This window comes from Delphinus delphis, chromosome 8 (genome assembly GCF_949987515.2).
Source record: "Delphinus delphis chromosome 8, mDelDel1.2, whole genome shotgun sequence".
NCBI classification, from domain to species: domain Eukaryota; kingdom Metazoa; phylum Chordata; class Mammalia; order Artiodactyla; family Delphinidae; genus Delphinus; species Delphinus delphis.
The window spans coordinates 4,155,113-4,174,858 of record NC_082690.1 but is presented as its reverse complement, the minus strand read 5'-3'; the positions used below and the strand labels follow the sequence as shown (position 1 = coordinate 4,174,858).

General features: G+C 53.0%; 1 protein-coding gene across 3 annotated transcripts in view; it reads right to left on the bottom strand.

Annotated features, from left to right (window-relative positions):
• Positions 1–765: 765 nt before the first annotated feature.
• Positions 766–19,746, bottom strand: part of OPCML (opioid binding protein/cell adhesion molecule like) — a 502,991-nt gene continuing 484,010 nt past the window's right edge. For 2 of the 3 annotated variants that reach the window (XM_060017093.1, XM_060017095.1), the window contains 3 exons: positions 19,401–19,521; positions 18,774–18,925; positions 766–1,001 (listed from right to left, as the gene is read on the bottom strand). In XM_060017093.1, the coding sequence (XP_059873076.1) occupies positions 901–1,001; positions 18,774–18,925; positions 19,401–19,521 (374 nt within the window). In that variant the 3' untranslated portion in view covers positions 766–900. Of the gene's footprint in view, positions 1,002–17,838; positions 17,866–18,773; positions 18,926–19,400; positions 19,522–19,746 lie in introns of all 3 variants that reach the window. The other variant, XM_060017094.1, reaches the window with a different exon arrangement.

Genomic DNA, 19,746 nt, shown 5'->3' with positions numbered 1-19,746 from the left:
AGACCGATAAAGTAAATAGATTGCTAGAGAAGAAGATGGGTGGGTAGGTAAGTGGATGGAACGATCAATCGGACAGTTGAGTAGATGGATAACCATATGATTACTTTCATAGAGAGCTTGATAAAACCTAAATTATCAGCCATCTACAGATCATTGTTTATGACCTGGACAGCATGTTTTTGAGAGAAGTACCATCCTCAGAATGCTTCCCCCTTTATTCGGTCACATGACTTCTGAATGTTTAGTTTTGGGTTGTGTGCCTATCCCTAAATCCCTGTAGCTGGTAGAGAAAGCAGATAGGGCAGAATGGCTGGAAAGATGGCAATGTTTCATATAGATTTAGAGAGAGACCTTCCCAGAAAGAAAGGATGTGAACCCTCGTGTAGTTAGACAATAATAAACATGGAAGGAGTGATAGGTACATTATAGTCAGGAAAATGGTCCAAAGCTTAGAAGATGCAGCTAATAGGACACTTGGATGTAATTCTCGCTGTGCACTACATCATACGTGAAGTTGTGTCTTCAGGGTGTTTATCACGAGGCACATTTTCTGCCCAGATGGAGCTTATGGTGTACTGGGGGGGGCAGGGCTGGTGGTGATGGTGTCGGGAAGGCAGAGGAAAGGGAAGGGCCAAGGGAGAGGAACAGATTCCATTTTTGGACACACCAATGAATGATTATCCTACACATGGTAGAACCCTGCACACCCCTCCCCCCCAACCCCACTCATTCAAACTGGATAGAAAAATCAAACAAACAGACCAACCAACCAAAGAGAAAATCAAATCAAGAAGAACAGAAACAAACAAAAAGAAGCCCAAACTGGTTTGCTCTCCGCAGTGTAGGTAAAGTCTGTGATATGGAGAAGCAGGCGTTGCTCAGAAGACCTAAGGTTTCTTATCAAAACTTGATGAAGAAGTGGGCAAAGAGGGTCCCTGATAGCCAGAGGCAAGCCAGTGCTCTAGAGGCCGAGTTTACACCATCAATGACAGCTCCAGGCCCTGTGTGGGAGAAAGAGAGACAGACCCATTAGCGCACACCCAGAGGGCACCATCCTTATCCCGTGACAAGCACCGCATAAACATGCTTCTCCGTGGGCAGCTCCCACCCACCAGTGACCCTTCCGAGTCTGCGTAAATGGAAAGCACCCGCCGGGAGAAACGCAAAGGGACTTGTTGCTGGGGTGCCCGGACCACAGCCTGCTCTCAGACTGGGCTTTAAAACTGAAAGAGGCAGACGGAGGGAGTGGTTACACGTGCGGGCCGACAGGGCAGGGCAGGGTCTTTGTAAGCAGCGCCTCTACCTGTGTGCTCTCCTTGGAAATCGTGTCCAGAACAGACAGGGCTGGGAGGGCAGGGAGAGGGATGAGGCTCAGAGTGGAGGGAAGAGGTGGGAGGAGGAAGGAGAGGAAGAGAAGATTTTGTGAAACACAGGAGTCTAGGTGTTGATGTGGCTGGCTTTTCATCTGGTGTGACTGGGATACTGGGGCGGCGTCTCCCAAAGCCGCTGAGGAAGAATGAATACGTACACCCAGAGTTTGAAAGACCATGGTTGGGTTTATCCCAGCAGTCAGAGATGCGTCTCCAGAGGTGACAAAGACGACCCCCGTTCTCAGACCCAACGGCCACCTTACGCCCCTGCCTGGCAGGGCTCTCCCTCAACCTCTTTCTTCTTCCCTCTCTCTGGCCCTTTTACACAGCCCTCGTGAAACCCTCACGTTCCGCTGTGAAATAAGACCACAGAATCACAGGTGCGATTCCTTTCCCTTCATCTGCATCCTTGAGAAGACAAACCACGTGCACTGGGATCGCCTTGCCTGTTCCGAGGGCCCAGGGTGGAAGGCTGAGTGTCCACCTCTGCCCCTGTATTCCTCCATCACCTTTATTTACCAGCATCAGAATTTAGGGTCATAAGCAAGACCAGAGTAGCCAGCGAGCAGGGAGCAGAGAGTATTCCGGGGAAAGCAAAACTAAGTGTTAGTCAAGGGATCAGAAGCAACCCTGTAGGGCCAGTGACAAAGGGATGGAGTGACAGGCAAGAAACAGGGCTTCATCACCTCCTTTACTAGTAAATTGGCTTGTTGGAAATAACTTTACTACTGAAAAAAGCCTCAGTGGTGCAGGGTCTCCTCAGACAGGAGCCAGGTCATGTGGCTTGCTGGGCGGGCGGTGATGCTGTCAGCCTGGGAATGGATGGTCCTCTCACGCCAGCAGCTGGCATCCACCTGTTCCCACCCCAGGGATCTCAACAGGATTCCTTTTCTTCCTCTGATTTACAGTACAATTCTCTGTTTACTAAAAATTCATATTTACTCGATAGGTCGAGAGTCTTGTTCATAGTTTTCTGTACTTTTGTTATAGAGTATTTGCAGATAAGGGCAGAGTCCAGTCCTTAGCCCATTGCTGTGGTCCCCACGACAGCTTCATAAATATTTATAGAAAGTAGCCTGACTCTGAGGCCCCTCAGTCCAGGCATATATCCTAGGAACTGTACTGGCCTACGGAATGTGCTGAGTTGGAAAAGGCCCAGTTTGAAGCCCGAGGTAATTCCCTATGTTGTCTTCTGCAAAAGATGAGTGATTTAGATTTTTAAGTGAGTTTAAAAGGAAATGGGCAACACAGATGTATGAGACCCATATGTTTTTGTAAAGAATATTTAAAGTATATATTATATATATGATATATATTCACTAGTTATATATATATGTATGCATGTGTGTGTGTCTAATTCATTATATTGATATCAACTTAGGAAGCAACTGAATGGGCTCCATTCTAGACAGACAGAGGCCTTTAGTTTAGGAGTCACTTTATTCCAAGTTCTACCAGTGGGCTTAGCATTTCTGGGGATGTCATGCTACCAGCACGCGGAGTATGCGGAAGTATTAGGAGTATTAGGAAGACAAAGCAGTGCGAGCTGCAGGGAAGGAAGGAGGAAGAATCATCAAGATGGGAGGTCGCAGTGCCAGGAAGATGTTCATGCTGCTTAGGCAGGGGTGTTACAGCCTCAGCTCGCTTCAGCTGAGTTCTCCAAGGAGTGGAACTCTGAGGGGCCTCGGTAGGCATAGAGCCTGCTCAGCCCGCTTGGGGGGTGAGATAAGGCATACTTAGATGGTGCTTTCTGTGTGCCAAACATGACTCTAAATGCTGAACATCTAATCCATTTTATCCGTATGAAACCCTATGGCATTCCTGTTTTATAGATGGGGAATTGAGAAGCAGAGCAGGTAAGTACCCTGCCTGTGGCCACATGAGACAGTACACCCAGAGCTGGGTTAGAACCGAGTCACTCTGTCTGCAGGGTTGGTGCCCTTGAGTATCACAACTCTTACTTCCTCTCTGTGGAGAACAGTCCTTTGCGCATGTTTTTCAGAGGCCACGGCATCATGGAATAATGGCCTGGGGATCTGGAGACCCAGTTTCTCCATGTGACTCTGCTGCTTCCTTAGCTGAGTGCCAGCTCCTCTCTGGCCTTGGTTCTCCCACCTGCAGTGAGAGGAGGCTGGGAGGGATGACCTCTGAGCTCTTCTCCTTAGTAGCCTGAGTTACTGAATGGCTGCAAACTCTGCATCTGGTCCCAGAAGGGACAGCTGGGGAGCAGCCAGATGGCCTTTTCCAGTGGTGCAAAGCCATCACACTCCTGCCTTCTGCACCCAGCATGCCATCTCCTGAGACAGCAGGAGGGCCCCAAACATTCCTGGACCCTAAAGTTTCCTTTTCTACAGCCTCATTTTCTATGCATTTTCAGGAAATTTTACTCCTTAGCAGGTATTATAAGCCCTGCTTTAAGCATCAGATGACACGGCAATTTATCGTCAGTGGCCTTTGGCCAATCAGTGTATGAGAAAGGGCTGAGCTATTCTGGCCAAAGCGCTTACCTCATCTACTAGGACAGAGATTAAACTAGCTGTGCTCTCCTCCTGTGGACCCTGGACACACTTGAGATTTGGCAGTTGGGTCTACAGGAAGCGAGGGGTCTACAGGAAGGCTCTCGGGCTTTGTTCAAAGCCGGGAGAGAGTGGCTCACGTCCGTGTACCATATTGCATGTTGGAGGAATGTAAGACAAAGGCCATCAGCGATGAACTGATTCTTTTTTTTTTTTTTGCAGTATGCGGGCCTCTCACTGCTGTGGCTTCTCCCGTTGCGGAGCACAGGCTCCGGACGCGCAGGCTCAGCGGCCATGGCTCACGGGCCCAGCCGCTCTGCGGCATGTGGGATCTTCCTGGACCGGGGCATGAACCCGTGTCCCCTGCATCGGCAGGCGGACTCCCAACCACTGCGCCACCAGGGAAGCCCTGAACTGATTCTTTAATGGCATCTTCAAGGTAAGCCTGATCCTACTGGAGATGAGGGGAAAAAAAGAATCTGGGTTGGGTCTCTCCCATAGGCTTTCTGTATGCTAAGGCCACTCACCTGATTATGCAAATGTTCTTTGTGCTTTAATACAGAAGCAGCAGTGGATTGCTGCTGTAGTGACCTGGTGTGGTCCCATGATTACTGTATGCATCTGCCCTGCCTTGGCCTCGCCGCTCTGTCTTTGCAGCCCTAAACCCTTTGGGGTAAAGCCTCTGACCAATGTAAACGTGCAGCCGACGCTTGGGACTTTGGCTTCAGACCAATTTGGGCTTAAATCCCGACTCTGCGGCTTGCCAGCTCTGTGATCTCAGACAAAGCACTTGCAGTTTTCTCCTTGGAAATGGGGGTAATAACGTGGAGTTTTCAGGATGAAGGACTGGAGGGATTAGGACAGTGTCTGGTAGGAAGTAGTCATGTGATCGTGGGAAGGGCTGCTCTGGTGGGTCCATACCCCCTACCTTCCACTTGTTAGTTGAGGCTAATACTGGCTTGTTTCGACCTTTTCCAAATACGTTGAACCTGAGCTGGGTTTTGGTAGGTGAGAATGAAGAGGTGAGATGGGTGAGAGAGACCTCCAGCCATTAGGGCCTAGGAGGAGGGTGTGGGGCACTGGGCAGGGCAATGAGAGGTCCAAAGCCATGCTCTGTGGCAAGGCCAAGCGCAAAGGACCAGTCTGTGAGGGAAGCAGACCCCACGCTGGCCTCGGAAGCCATGCCGCCCACTCAACAAACGTGTGCTGGTGCTTTCATGTGTCAGGCTCTGTTCCAAAGAGGAAGACAGGCACAGCCTCTGCCTGCACACACCCTATCTTCCATTAGTTGTTTTTTTTTTATTTTGGCTGCGCTACACTGCCTGCAGGATCTTAGTTCCCCGACCAGGGATCGAACCCGTGGCCCTTGAAGTGGAAGCTCGGAGAATTAACCACTAGACCACCAGGGAAGTCCCCCTATCCTCCATTAGGACCTAGAATTCCTCTGTCCTAGTCTAAATCAATAAAGAAACACAAATATGTTTTAAGCCCTCACAGACTCTGAGAAGAAAGTCCTTTGGAATAAAATAATCCAACCTCCCTTTCATCTCAGGAGCACCCTGCCTGTCTAAGAGGAGTGAATTCAGGAATCAGGGAGAACTGAATGTGAATTCTGGCTCCGCTAGTCACTCGCAGGATGACTTCAGAGGAGACGGTTAACTGCTCTCAAACATTTTTTTTTTTTAATGTATAAGATATGTGCGGAGGTGGTTTTCTGTATACTTGCAGGGTTCTCTGAGGATGAGTGAAGATGATACATGAAACCACTGAGTATAAGTAAAGGATGAATAACAGTTGGGTGGATTAGAACCAGGACCATAACTGCTAGTCTCTAAAATCGTACCTTTTGTGGGGCTCCTGCTCTAAATAAAGAGACCCTGTGTATACTGAATTCTTAAAGATAATTGCCAAACACCCACTGAAAGCAAACGTGGCTCTGGCTTAGCAAGTGACTGGTCTCTCCTGACAAGACCTGATGTGGCTCCTACCACAGGTAAAGGCTTCCCAGAGAAGACCAGTTATTCTGAGGAAGCGCATGTAGAAGCCCGGCTCTTTCTGTGGGCAAGCACCACATTCAAGAAATCTTTAGTTATGGTTAACAGTGACTCAGTCTAAAAGAAGAGCTCTTACAAACATCAGCCTTAATTAAATATTTTTCAGGGATAAACTAAAAGTGAGAACGTGTAATTATGCCCTTTCCCCTCATTCCAGCCGCTCCTTTGCCCTTCCTCAACGCTAAAAACGTATTGCTTCCTTCTTTCCTGAAGTGGAGCATCTTTGAAAAGCTCATATGATGACACAAAGCCACGAAACCAACTGTGAATGACAACAATGACAACTAAATACCTTGAGGACCTATGCAGACCAAAATAAGTTAGCCCTCAGCACACAGAAAGAAGAGATAAAGAGACAGAAATGATCAAGAGATAAATTCCAGAAATGGTAAGTGTCACAAAGGTCAATCAATCAGTATGTGTACTCTGGGCCGGAGGGAAGATTTTATGGTATGGCCACGTGTGAGGCCCAGCAGCCGTAAGACAGTAAATAAAGAAAGAGGCAAACAGACAAATGAGTAAAATAAAGTCCGCTTTGTAGAAGCTACTACTTTGTTAAATTAAATATACTACCCATTTTTAAAAAGCAAATTTGGTTGAGGGTTTAGCATAGAATTAACCTGCAGGCCTAGCTCTCCAGGAAGTAAGGGTTTGCTGCTGCGCTCATGGGCTGGCTGGTCACCCTCTGGAAGAACAGATTTTGAAAATCAAAGTACCCAAACTCAGCGCAGAGCTCCCAGAAAACTATATAAGTTTACTGATGAGGCTCCTGCCTCACAAGAGATTGTGAAGCTTAAAAATGGAGGGTCCATAACAAGCGAGAAAGGTATTGAAATGTCACCCTTTTCCTTTCCATGATTGCAACGAAAATAAGGCATGCACAGTTCTTCAGCAAGAAGTTCGAAAGCAGAGTGTTGCTGTAATCCTACTAAAATAGCAGGCGGTAGGGTGATCACATGAAGGAAAGAAAAGAGAAAAATAAAAACCCGCAGCTGAGTTGAACTTGGTGATAGCGCAGTGAGATCAAGGAGGCATCTGAAGTCTAAGATACAGTTTTGTTCTGAAATTTGTATGGGTTTTATAAATATGAATGTGAACTATGTGACCTTCCTAATGAGGAACCAAAAGGATAATGATGTTTTTGGTGATTAAAAGAGGAGCGAGGAAATCTAATTAGAGGATGTGTGTGTTACACTTGTTGGGGAAACGTAAACCTATTTTCAGCAGCGCCGGCTGATGAAGGTGCATCTTTCCCCTTCAAAGGGAGCTTTTCCTTCATTGTCTTTAATTACAGCAGAAAACAGGGCCCTGTGTTGTTCTACAAGGAAGATGAACGGGGCTTCGCAGCTCCAGGAAGGCAGGCGGATAGAGAAGCCAAGAAGGCAGCCATGTCTGCTTTGTGCTCCCACAAAGCCCAAGGCCTAGGAAGTTCACATCAGAGGTTAATTCAAACCAGTCAGCTCATCACAGCCCTGAAAAAAGCAGGGCTTTGGTCTGCGCCAAACCAGAAGCTGGGGCGTGTGCTGACATCAGCACAGCCCGAGTGCTCTGTGTTGAAGTCTAAATGCTCAGGCTAACGGCCAGATGTCAGTGATTCAGACGGAGCAGGGTAGGGGCGCGAGGCAGTGACAAGGGGCCTCATCAGGAACGAAATGTGAAATGTCTGCATATTTTTTCCTAATATGTTGGCATTTCGCAGGTTGGGGAAAACACAAATGATGAGGCTGCTGCCATCAGCCAGAAACGATGGTGTTTCTCTCTGACTCATTCCCTCCCACCTGGATTTAAATTGTGGATTTGGAAAATAAAAATCATATACGTTATCAGCAGGAAATGGACAGGCACATGCAGCTTTTGATGTCTCTGCAAGAAGAAATCATTTGATGAACGCCTTCCTAAACAGTCTGTCAGGATGTTTCTCACAAGGGAGAAAGACCCTGCGGGAGGGGACCCTAAATTTCAAATTAGAACTGGGACGTAAGGGGGGCTGGAATGCAAGGGAAAGTGTCAGCAATGTTGACTTGGCTTCCCTGCGGGGCAGTGGAGGAGACTAAAGACCTTTTGAGTATTTGACCTTCCTTTGGTTAGTGGGGAGTTTTACCCTGTAAGAGGCTGTAACGGATGCCCCATTGACTGGAAGATATATTTATTAATCCAACCAGTGCTTACTGGTCAATAACTATTGCGAGATACAGGGCTATATCCTTTAGTGCAGAAACAAATACAAACAAAATATAAGCCTAAGGGTAAACTACCAAGAGAGTCCAAAAGATGGGTGAGTGATTCTTCAGTGGGGTTCAGAGACACTTAGTGGATGGGGTACCGTTGAGTGGAAGCTTAAAGGGTAAGTACAATTTTATCAGGCAGAGAAGAGGGCAAACGCCTCCCTCTGTGACCCTTCAACACACTGGAAGAGACAGTATACCTATGGGTTAGAAAGAAACATGGGTTTAAGGTAAGACAGACCTGGGTGCAAAACCGGATGTTAACGTGTCCTTCTACAGTGGAATTCCTATCTGCGGGAAGGATTCAGTCACATGGCTTAAATTCTCTGAGCTCCAGGCGTGCTTACCTCAAAGGGTTCTGAGCTGTCTGAAGCCCCTTCTGGCTGACACCTACTAGCTAGTAGCTTCTTCTCTGCTCTAGTGCAGCACTTACATTCTATGTTCTATTGTAAATGTCTATTTACTTGCTTGTAGGAGGTTGGGAAGTCTCCTCTCCCTCTCCCTCCTCCCCCTCTCCCTCCCCCACTCCCTCCTCTCCCTCCTCCTCCTCTGGGTACCTAAATCCTAAATCTAACTCCTGGCACACAGTAGGCTCGAAACAAACATTCACTGAATCAGTGAATTGATGGACAGAAGCAGCATAGTCGAGGCTGGACTGTGCAATAGGATCGGGCATCCCGGGCAGGGCGGGGCGGGTGTTCAGCATGGTGGATGCAGAGAAGGCAGTGGGGAACCTGGGGCCACGAGGGAGGTTGATCTCAAGGCAGGAAAGGCCTTCGAGGGTTTTCTTTTTTTAACATCTTTATTGGGGTATAATTGCTTCACAATGGTGTGTTAGTTTCTGCTTTATAACAAAGTGAATCAGTTATGCATATACATATGTTCCCATATCTCTTCCCTCTTGCGTCTCCCTCCCTCCCACCCTCCCTATCCCACCCCTCTAGGGGGTCACAAAGCACCGAGCTGATCTCCCTGTGCTATGCGGCTGCTTCCCACTAGCTATCTACCTTACGTTTGGTAGTGTATACATGTCCATGCCTCTCTCTCGCTTTGTCACAGCTCACCCTTCCCGCTCCCCGTATCCTCAAGTCTGTTCTCCAGTAGGTCTGTGTCTTTATTCCTGTCTTACCCCTAGGTTCTTCATGACATTTCTTTTTCTTAGGTTCCATATATATGTGTTAGCATACGGTATTTGTCTTTCTCTTTCTGACTTCACTCTGTATGACAGAGCTGCAATGAACTTTTTGGTTTTCTTTTCAGCAGGATGTGAACAGGTTCATTCTGAGTTTGGGAAGGGCCACCTGGCCCTGAAGTGGCAGATTGAAGAGAGATTATCAAAGACAAGGGGACCACCCACCGGTAAGAGAATGTCGTAGCCAGACAAGGCCCCTGCCCCAGCAGTGGCGGGAGGGCTGGTGTCTGCTTGCTCCGACCTGCTGGCTGACAGGTGTGGGGTGAGGGAGAGGAAAGGGTTAGAACGGCCGTGGAGGCTGTAGTGAGGCAGTGGGTGAGAAGATAAGGTGCACGTTTGAGGAGGGAAGGGATGCCAGGGAGAGACAGATGGAGATTCCCCTGGGACATTCAGGTAGCAGAGCGTCTTGTGGCTCAGAATTGAGGCAAGTGCTGGGGACACGGACCGGGGAGCCCCCAGACTGCTGCTCGGAGACTGTCTGGCTCCCGGGTGCCTACGCTTCCCTGGGAGAGCTTGCCTGCAAAGCACATACTCAGGACCATCCCGGGAGGTTTTCATGAAATGGGTCTGGGACCAGGCCCAGGAATCTGCATTTTAAAGCACCCAAAGCGGTGGGCTAAGATACAACTCTTGCAGATGCCTGAAGACACAGAAGACCCTTCTCCTCTTGCTGTAATGCCACCCCCGGGGCAGAAGGTGGAGGGGCTCGAGGCAGATTGAGGCCGAGAGGGAAGAGAAAGGCACAGCGAGTCACATCCTAGAAGCGGAAGCAGGGCGTTGGGGGCCAGGGGGGGCTGAGGGGAGGCTGGGTGTTCGGGGGGACGCAGGCCGTGAGACTGAGGCATGGATTGGGCTGGATTGGAGGTGAAGGGAGGGGAGATTCAACTCCTGCACCCAGCCCTCAGGTCTCACCTGGAGCCACCTGGGGGAAAGGTGGGGCTGTTGGGAGCCTTTATAGAGGAGTGCAGGTGGGGGGCAGGGCGTGAACCAGCTTTCCGTGGGGGACCCTGGGTGAGGGAAGCCCAGGGTGCAGGATGAGAAGAGCTGGTCCAGCTGCCTTCAGTTGAGGAAAATCCTGTCTGAAGAGCCAGCCTGGTATGTATATTTACTCTGGAGGAATGGCCATTAGCAAAAGGAAATATAGATTCTGTCCTCATAGTTTCCAGGGGCCAAGAGGCAGGCCTTCTTCCTGGCTGCTCTGAGGGGCTGAGGCTTTGCCTTGAGGAAACAGTCCTGAGCCCAGCTGTTGCATTAGCAACGACAAGATTCCTAGGAGCGGTGCCCATTCCCGATACTTAACTCTTGATGTAACTTATTTGTGTCGCTGCTGCAACTGCACAGATGACGTGTGAGAAGTCTGTTTGTCTCTCGGCAGCATCCCCCTGCGTTCTGGTTTTGTTTGCCTTCTCTGTCCCTCTCCCCTGCCGGTTCCAGTAATACAGAAATACAGACGTTTACACGGCTCATTACTGCCCCACACTCTCTGCAGTGCTGGATGTAATCAGGTTCAGGATGTTCCCTCCTTGCACCCTAAGGACAGGGGGATGGGGCCTCTTGCTCAAGACCCAGTGGAAGCAGAATGGGCTGGCAAGTCGAGAGAACGTGAGCGGCTTCCGCAAGAGGCAGCTGAGCCCGCCCGCCCCTGCTGCGTGCGGACCTGGCCGGGCTCCAGGATGCCAGGGCCCAGGTGGCCTCCGAGTGCCTCACCCACTCGAGAAAGCTTACGGATACTTCGAGCAAGTCGCTTGCAATAGGCACAGCACCTGCTGCCACTCCCAAGGTTACGGAGGCCAGGTTCTGGAGAGCTGCCTCTTAGCCTAGTTTCCCTTTGTTTTTCAAATTCAGAACAGAGACTTAGAAAGCTGGCAAGAGCCTGGAGTCTGTTTTGTTCTGTTCTTATATTTTACAGGCAACCACGGAACAGAGAGCAGCATGGTTTGTGCCAGTCAGGACTGGAACTCAGTTTTCCCCATCCCCGCGCTGGTCTGTTCTCTACCTTCCGGTGCCTCTCCAGTGCCGGCAGTGGCCCGGGGCTAAGAAAAGTGCACAGTGTGAAAGGGCACTTAGAGTTGGCACACAGCTGGGTGACCTGCTCTGTCTGCGCGGCTTCTGGAGGGGCGGCAACTGGTGACGGGTGAGGAAGAAACACCCCACATCAAGGTCAGCCACTGACTCAGCTTTGCGCGTCACCCACCCCCATGCTGTCTCTAAGCACTTCCCAGCTCAGCCCGCTGTCTCCATGGCCTGTGTCTTCTGCTTCCTTTCGACATTGCTTTCATCTCATTTCCCTTTGTTCTGTGTGTGGAGGTAGGAAACATAGGAAAGACATGTTTGTGCGAGAGGCCTGTCATGAGTGTATGTTGGGATGGGTTCACGGCGCAGAGTCCAAAGGGTCTCCAAAGACCAAGCTTCCAGTCTTTGACGGCAAACCCAGATGCGTGCCTGGGATGCAGGGTGTCTGTCTGTGTGGCTTTGGGGAGATTAAGCAGATCGGTTATAAATGTTCGAATGGTCCTTTAATAGAATGCATAATGGTCCTTTAATAGAATGCATTCAGGTTAGGTGGAGAGGGGAGACAGAAGTGGAAAATGGGTTCCAAAAAGCTAATTGTTCACACGGGCTTTGTGTTGCTGGCTGCGTGGGGACATGAGGCTGCGCCTTTCCTAGGAGCTCAATTGTGTCCTCCAAGCGCATATGCTGGAGCCCTAACCCCCCATGTGTATTTGGAGATGCAGCCTATAAGGAAGTGATTAAGGTCAAATGAGGTTATAATGGTAGGGCCTGATTGGCTAGGATTAGTGTCCTAATAAGAAGACACACCAGGAAGCCCTTCTCCACCCCCCAGCGCTCTCCCTCTCCCTCTCCTTCCTCTCACTCTCCCACTCCCTCTCCCTCCTGTCCCTCTCCATCCTCTCCCACTCCCTCTCATTCTCCCTCACCCTCCTGTCCCTCTCCCGCCTGTCCCACTCCCTCCTCTCCCTCTCCCTCCTGTTCCTCTCCCTACTCTCCCTCTCATTCTCCCACTCCCTCCCCCACTCACTCTCCTTCCTCTCCCACTCCCTCCTCTGCCTCCCCCTCACCCTCCTCTCATTCTCCCTCTCCTCCCTCTTCCGCCTCTCCCTCACCCTGCTGTCCCTCTCCCTCCTCTCCTGTCCCTCTCACTCCCTCTCCCACCTCTCTCCCCCTCCCTCTTCTCACTCCCTCTCCCACTCCCTCCCCTTCCTCTCCCACTCTCTCCTCTCTCCCTCCCTCTTCCTCCCTCCTGTCCCTCCTCTCCAGCTCCCTCTTTCTTCTCTCCCTCACCCACTCCCTCCTCTCCTCCCTCTTCTGCCTCTCCCTCCTGTCCCTCCCTCTCCCACTCCCTCCTCTCCTTCTCCTTCTCCCTCTCGCTCACCCTCCTGTCCCTCTCCATCCTCTCCCTCCCTCTCCTTCTTCCTCCCCTGCTCCCTCCCTCTCCCACTCCCTCCTCTTCCTCTCCCACTCCTCTCCCGCTCCCTCTCCTTGTCCTTCCTCTCCCTCCTCTCCCACTCCCTCCCCCTCCTCTCATTCTCCCTCTCCTCCCTCTCCCGCCTTTCCCTCACCCTGCTGTCCCTCTCCCTCCTGTCCCTCCTCTCCAGCTCCCTCTTTCTTCTCTCCCTCACCCACTCCCTCCTCTCCTCCCTCTCCTCCCTCTCCCTCCTGTCCCTCCCTCTCCCACTCCCTCCTCTCCTTCTCCTTCTCCCTCTCGCTCACCCTCCTGTCCCTCTCCATCCTCTCTCTCCCTCTCCTTCTTCCTCCCCTGCTCCCTCCTGTGTCCCTCCCCTTCCTCCCTCCTCTCCCGCTCCCTCTCCTTGTCCTTCCTCTCCATCCCTCTCCCACTCCCTCCTGTGTCCCTCTCATTCTTCAACTCCCTCTCCCTCCCGTCCACTCCCTCTCCTCCCTCTTCCACCTCTCCCTCACCCTCCTGTCCGTCCTCTCCCACGCCCTCCCTCTCCCTTCCACTCCTTCCCCTCCCTCTCCCACTCCCTCCTGTCCCTCTCCTTCCTTTCCCTGTCCCTCCTCTCCCACTCCGTCTCCTTCCTCTCCCTCTCACCTCTCCTCTCCCACTCCCTCCTGTGTCCCTCTCATTCTCCCACTCCCTCCTCTCACTCTCCCTCTCCCTCCTCTCGCTCCCTCCTGTGTCCCTCTCCCTCCTCTCTCTCCCTCTCACCCTCCCTCCCTCTCTCCCACTCCCTCCTCTCATTCTCCTCCTCCCTCTCCCCCTTCCTCCTCCCCCTCCCTCTTCCTCCTCTCCCCCCTCTCACTCTCCCTCCTCTCTCTCTCCCACTCCCTCCTGTGTCCCTCTCATTCTTCCACTCCCTCTCATTCTCCCACTCCCTCTCCTGCTCCCTCTCCCTCCTCTCATTCTCCCTCACCCTCCTGTCCCTCTCCATCCTCCCCCTCTCCCACTTCCGCTTCTTCCTCTCCCTCCCTCCTCTCCCTCTCCCTCCTGTTCCTCTCCCTACTCTCCCTCTCATTCTCCCACTCCCTCCCCCACTCACTCTCCTTCCTCTCCCACTCCCTCCCCTTCCTCTCCCACTCTCTCCTCTCTCCCTCTCACCCTCCCTCTTCCTCCCTCCTGTCCCTCCTCTCCAGCTCCCTCTTTCTTCTCTCCCTCTCCCACTCCCTCCTCTCCTTCTCCTTCTCCCTCTCGCTCACCCTCCTGTCCCTCTCCATCCTCTCTCTCCCTCTCCTTCTTCCTCCCCTGCTCCCTCCTGTGTCCCTCCCCTTCCTCCCTCCTCTCCCGCTCCCTCTCCTTGTCCTTCCTCTCCATCCCTCTCCCACTCCCTCCTGTGTCCCTCTCATTCTTCAACTCCCTCTCCCTCCCGTCCACTCCCTCTCCTCCCTCTTCCACCTCTCCCTCACCCTCCTGTCCGTCCTCTCCTTCCCCTCCCTCTCCCACTCCCTCCTGTCCCTCTCCTTCCTTTCCCTGTCCCTCCTCTCCCACTCCGTCTCCTTCCTCTCCCTCTCACCTCTCCTCTCCCACTCCCTCCTGTATCCCTCTCATTCTCCCACTCCCTCCTCTCACTCTCCCTCTCCCTCCTCTCTCTCCCTCCTGTGTCCCTCTCCCTCCTCTCTCTCCCTCCTGTGTCCCTCTCCCCCTCCCTCCCTCTCTCCCACTCCCTCCTCTCATTCTCCTCCTCCCTCTCCCCCTTCCTCCTCCCCCTCCCTCTTCCTCCTCTCCCCCCTCTCACTCTCCCTCCCCTCTCTCTCCCACTCTCTCCTCTCTCCCTCTCACCCTCCCTCTTCCTCCCTCCTGTCCCTCCTCTCCTTCTCCCTCTCGCTCACCCTCCTGTCCCTCTCCATCCTCTCTCTCCCTCTCCTTCTTCCTCCCCTGCTCCCTCCTGTGTCCCTCCCCTTCCTCCCTCCTCTCCCGCTCCCTCTCCTTGTCCTTCCTCTCCATCCCTCTCCCACTCCCTCCTGTCCCTCTCCTTCCTTTCCCTGTCCCTCCTCTCCCACTCCGTCTCCTTCCTCTCCCTCTCACCTCTCCTCTCCCACTCCCTCCTGTGTCCCTCTCATTCTCCCACTCCCTCCTCTCACTCTCCCTCTCCCTCCTCTCTCTCCCTCCTGTGTCCCTCTCCCTCCTCTCTCTCCCTCTCACCCTCCCTCCCTCTCTCCCACTCCCTCCTCTCATTCTCCTCCTCCCTCTCCCCCTTCCTCCTCCCCCTCCCTCCTCTCCCCCCTCTCACTCTCCCTCCTCTCTCTCTCCCTCTCACCCTCCCTCTTCCTCCCTCCTGTCCCTCCTCTCCAGCTCCCTCTTTCTTCTCTCCCTCACCCACTCCCTCCTCTCCTCCCTCTTCTGCCTCTCCCTCCTGTCCCTCCCTCTCCCACTCCCTCCTCTCCTTCTCCCTCTCGCTCACCCTCCTGTCCCTCTCCATCCTCTCTCTCCCTCTCCTTCTTCCTCCCCTGCTCCCTCCTGTGTCCCTCCCCTTCCTCCCTCCTCTCCCGCTCCCTCTCCTTGTCCTTCCTCTCCATCCCTCTCCCACTCCCTCCTGTGTCCCTCTCATTCTTCAACTCCCTCTCCCTCCCGTCCACTCCCTCTCCTCCCTCTTCCACCTCTCCCTCACCCTCCTGTCCGTCCTCTCCCACGCCCTCCCTCTCCCTTCCACTCCTTCCCCTCCCTCTCCCCCCTCTCCCCCCTCTCACTCTCCCTCCTCTCTCTCTCCCACTCCCTCCTGTGTCCCTCTCATTCTTCCACTCCCTCTCATTCTCCCACTCCCTCTCCTGCTCCCTCTCCCTCCTCTCATTCTCCCTCACCCTCCTGTCCCTCTCCATCCTCCCCCTCTCCCACTCCCGCTTCTTCCTCTCCCTCCCTCCTCTCCCTCTCCCTCCTGTTCCTCTCCCTACTCTCCCTCTCATTCTCCCACTCCCTCCCCCACTCACTCTCCTTCCTCTCCCACTCCCTCCTCTGCCTCCCCCTCACCCTGCTGTCCCTCTCCCTCCTCTCCTGTCCCTCTCACTCCCTCTTCTCACTCCCTCCTCTCCCACTCCCTCTCCTTCCTCTCTCACCCTCCCTCTTCCTCCCTCCTCTCCAGCTCCCTCTTTCTTCTCTCCCTCACCCACTCCCTCCTCTCATTCTCCTTCTCCCTCTCCTCCCTCTTCTGCCTCTCCCTCCGCTCCCTCCCTCTCCCACTCCCTCCTCTCATTCTCCCTCTTCTGCCTCTCGCTCACCCTCCTGTCCCTCTCCATCCCTCTCCCACTCCCTCCTGTGTCCCTCTCATTCTCCTCCTCCCTCTCCCCCTTCCTCCTCCCCCTCCCTCTTCCTCCTCTCCCCCCTCTCACTCTCCCTCCTCTCTCTCTCCCACTCCCTCTCATTCTCCCACTCCCTCTCCTTCCTCTCCTGCTCCCTCCTCTCATTCTCCCTCTCCTCCCTCTTTCTTCTCTCCCTCTTCCTCCTCTCCCTCTCCATCCTCTCTCTCCCTCCCTCTCCTTCCCCTTCCTCCCTCCTCTCCCACTCCGTCTTCTCCCTCTCCCTGTCTCTCCTGTCCCTCTCCATCCTCTCTCTCCCTCCCTCTCCCTGTCCCACTCCCTCTCATTCTTCCACTCCCTCCTCTCCCTCACCCTCCTATTCCTCTCCCTCTCATTCTCCCACTCCCTCTCCCACTCCTCACTCTCCCTCTCCCTACTCTCTCCCTCCTCTCTCTCTCCCACTTCCTCCTCTCCGTCTCCCTCTCCTCCCTCTTCCTTCTCTCCCTCCTCTCCGTCTCCCTCCCTCACCCTCCTGTCCCTCTCCATCCTCCCTCTCCCACTCCCTCCCCCTCTCCCTCTTCTTCCTCTCCCTCTCCTCACATGCTCAGGGGAAAGGCCATGTGAGAACGATGGTCGTCTACAAGCCAGGATGAGAGCCCTCATCAAAATCAGCTGACAGATCTTCCTGGCTTGATCTTGGCCCTCTGGCCTCCAGAACTGTGAGAAAACAAGTTTTGGTTGTTTCAGCCCCCAGCCTATGCTATTCAGTTACGGCAGCCCTAGCCGGCGAATGTACATTCATCTCCACACACTGTTGTTCTCGGCTGTGACACACTTCTCTCCTGAGTCAATGGTACAGAGGGACAAGCGCCCGGATCACCTAGTTGTCAGTCCTGGAACCCCACTGTCAGCCACATCCCGCCACGGGCAACCCCACCGACTCAGGGGTGACGGCAGGGTCAGTGGCAGAGCAGCAACCCAGCCACACCTCTTCTAAGTTGTATCAAGACCTAGGGATGGACATTCACAGACACCGAAGTGTGGGCAGAGCCAGTGGCCCGTGATTGTCTCGGATCCAGAGCTGTGGGAAGGGCAGCTGCAGAGCTGAGGCCCCATCTGGCACGTGAGGGAGCGTGTGTGCCCATGGTTCACACCCTCATCCTCTGGGCAAACTCGCCAGCACCTCTTCACTAGCTATGCGTACTTCAGTGTCACTTAGCCTCCTGGGTCCTCCTCTTACCCATCTTTAAAATGGGGCTAGTAACCTGTCTTGCACGGAACTAGCATGATGCCTGGAAACCAATAAATACTTGGTAAACGGTAGATGATATTATGATCATTATGAATAATGACCCAAGTACTTCCATTTGAAAATGAAGCTTTCAGAATTAAGTCATTAGCCCTTTCTGCCTTGGGCTGGAGAAATTATACATTCATGCTAGTGTGATTTCCCCATGGAGAAAATCATCTGGTAATCCACTTGGTGTCTAGGCTGGGTTCCCCTCGCTGCTGCTGAGGCCACCAAGTAGAAGTTTATTGTTTGTTTGTTTGTTTGGGTGGGAGGGGGGGAAGCCCTTCTCCGGAAACATATAACGATATTTCATATGCACGTGCTTGCTACCTAACCTGTGCAGACCAACCCCCTGAAGCCTAGCCACTGAGGAGAAATACACCAAGGCGGTGGAGCTGGCGAGCCTGTCCCTGAAGGAGGGTGGGAATCAAAAGCACAGGCATTCAGGCAGGCAGAGGAGGGAAGGAACGTGCTGTACCCACCTGCCACTGCTGATGAGGGGCTTAGTTCTAAGACACACACAGCAAAATGCACACACAATGCAGAGAGAAAACAAAAGACATAGATCACACATTTCAGATGGCTGGTGGACAAAGTTTAGTTCATGTCAATGCTGAAAGCTTGTTCTGGGTCTGAGGTCCACGTGAAAAAGAATACCCTTCCGTCCTATTCACCAGACGCTTCCCTCTAACCAAATCTCAGCAAATAAACATGCACGTACACACACGGACGATCGCCACAAGCTGGGCCTGGCCCGTGGGGTGAAATGTGGCACGAGGAGATGGACACAGCAGCGTGAGAGCTGAGGGAGGGAGGGTGAGGTCCCCCGAAGGGCCACTCTGGAGGCCCCTCCCGCCGTGTGGGAGGGAGAGACCTGCAGAGAAGGGATGGCTGTCTCAGCTGTGGACAGAGCAGTCGTCCCGATGAGGACTCAAGCCCCCTGCTCCGTTCATTTCAATGAATGAGAACGTGACATGCAGTCAACATGAGAATCATGATGGCAGCAGGTAACTTGGTTTAAGATTTTTAAGATGATCCCTGGAGTCATCGACTCTTACTGTAGAGGGTATCTTAAAACTATATCTAATTTGCCCTCCGACCAGTAGACAGTACTACAATCGACCTGCTCCACGGTTCCGTCGTGTTTACGGTAACCACTGTGCAACCTGGTTCAGAGTTAGGTTTATTCCTTTGCTGAGGTGCACAGCTCACCTTGCACGAGACCAGGAGCTATCAGTTACCTTGCAAACACCACGTACCGTGTGCCAGGAGAATGGGGTAGAGGTGCGTTTGCATCTAAGGTGGGGGGTTGAGCCCTATGGATGGACACAGGCCAAGCAGGGTGCGCCCTCCTCCCTCCCGAGTCCCTGCAACCCCCCGCCCCGCCAAGACCCACGTCCAGGCCTCCTGCACTCACCATACAGTGTGATGCTGGCGTTGGTATTCCCAAGCTTGTTCGTGGCCACACAAGTATAGTTCCCATAATCCTTCTCTGAGACGTTGAAGAAGGTCAGTGTGGATATGTGGCCTCTGTTCTCAATCCTCAGGCCGTCCAGGCCGGTGGCCAGCCTGCAAAAAAAGAGGAGGAGCGACGGGTTTGGTTGCACACACACAGTGAGGCAGCAGACAGGAGGGCCCCGGGAAGTCCAGACGGCGCAGAGGGATCCACGCACACACTCTCCTCCTCACAAAGCCCTTCCCTCGGACTAAGCCGGCCCGTCTACCCTCCAGCTGTAAGCACCGCGGCCGCCATCAGGGGCCGAAAGGGAAGGGTGCCCACGCTCCAGGGCCGCATTCCCCTAGTCCTTGAAGACCACCGTGTCTACAGCTAATCTGATTCTGAAACAAGGTCCATCAGTTTTGTCCACTTCCCAGCCCCCTCTGTGTTTTGTTTCTGGTTCTAAAAGGAGACTCTGTTATAACGGAGGCTGTAATCAGTTTGCTTTTGCCGAACCTTCCCCCTGGACTTCATCACCCTCCTTGCACGTGGGGAACGATCCATCAGCTCTGCTTCGGACATGCCCTGTTTCCGCTTTCAAGGTACCTGGTATCTTCCTTGAACCACTGGAACTCAGCCATGGGCACTGCAGAGGCTTCACAGCTCAGGATGCCCTTCTGGCCCACAGAGACACCCGTGTTCCTGGCTTTGGAGATGTAGGGAGGGTCTGCAGGGAGATGCAGAGCGAGTCCGTGAGACAGGTGAGACGCACGTCCGTCACGTGCCGTGCACGTCCCCCTTCCCAGCTAAACGACCATGTATTTTAGGAAGAGGACTTCTTGCTTGAAGATACTGCATTTACCCCAGCATCTCTTCAAGCCTTCACACTAACCCAGAGTTCATGAGTCTCCCCATTAGCTAAAAGTCCTGACAGTCCATGGCCCTGGAGGTG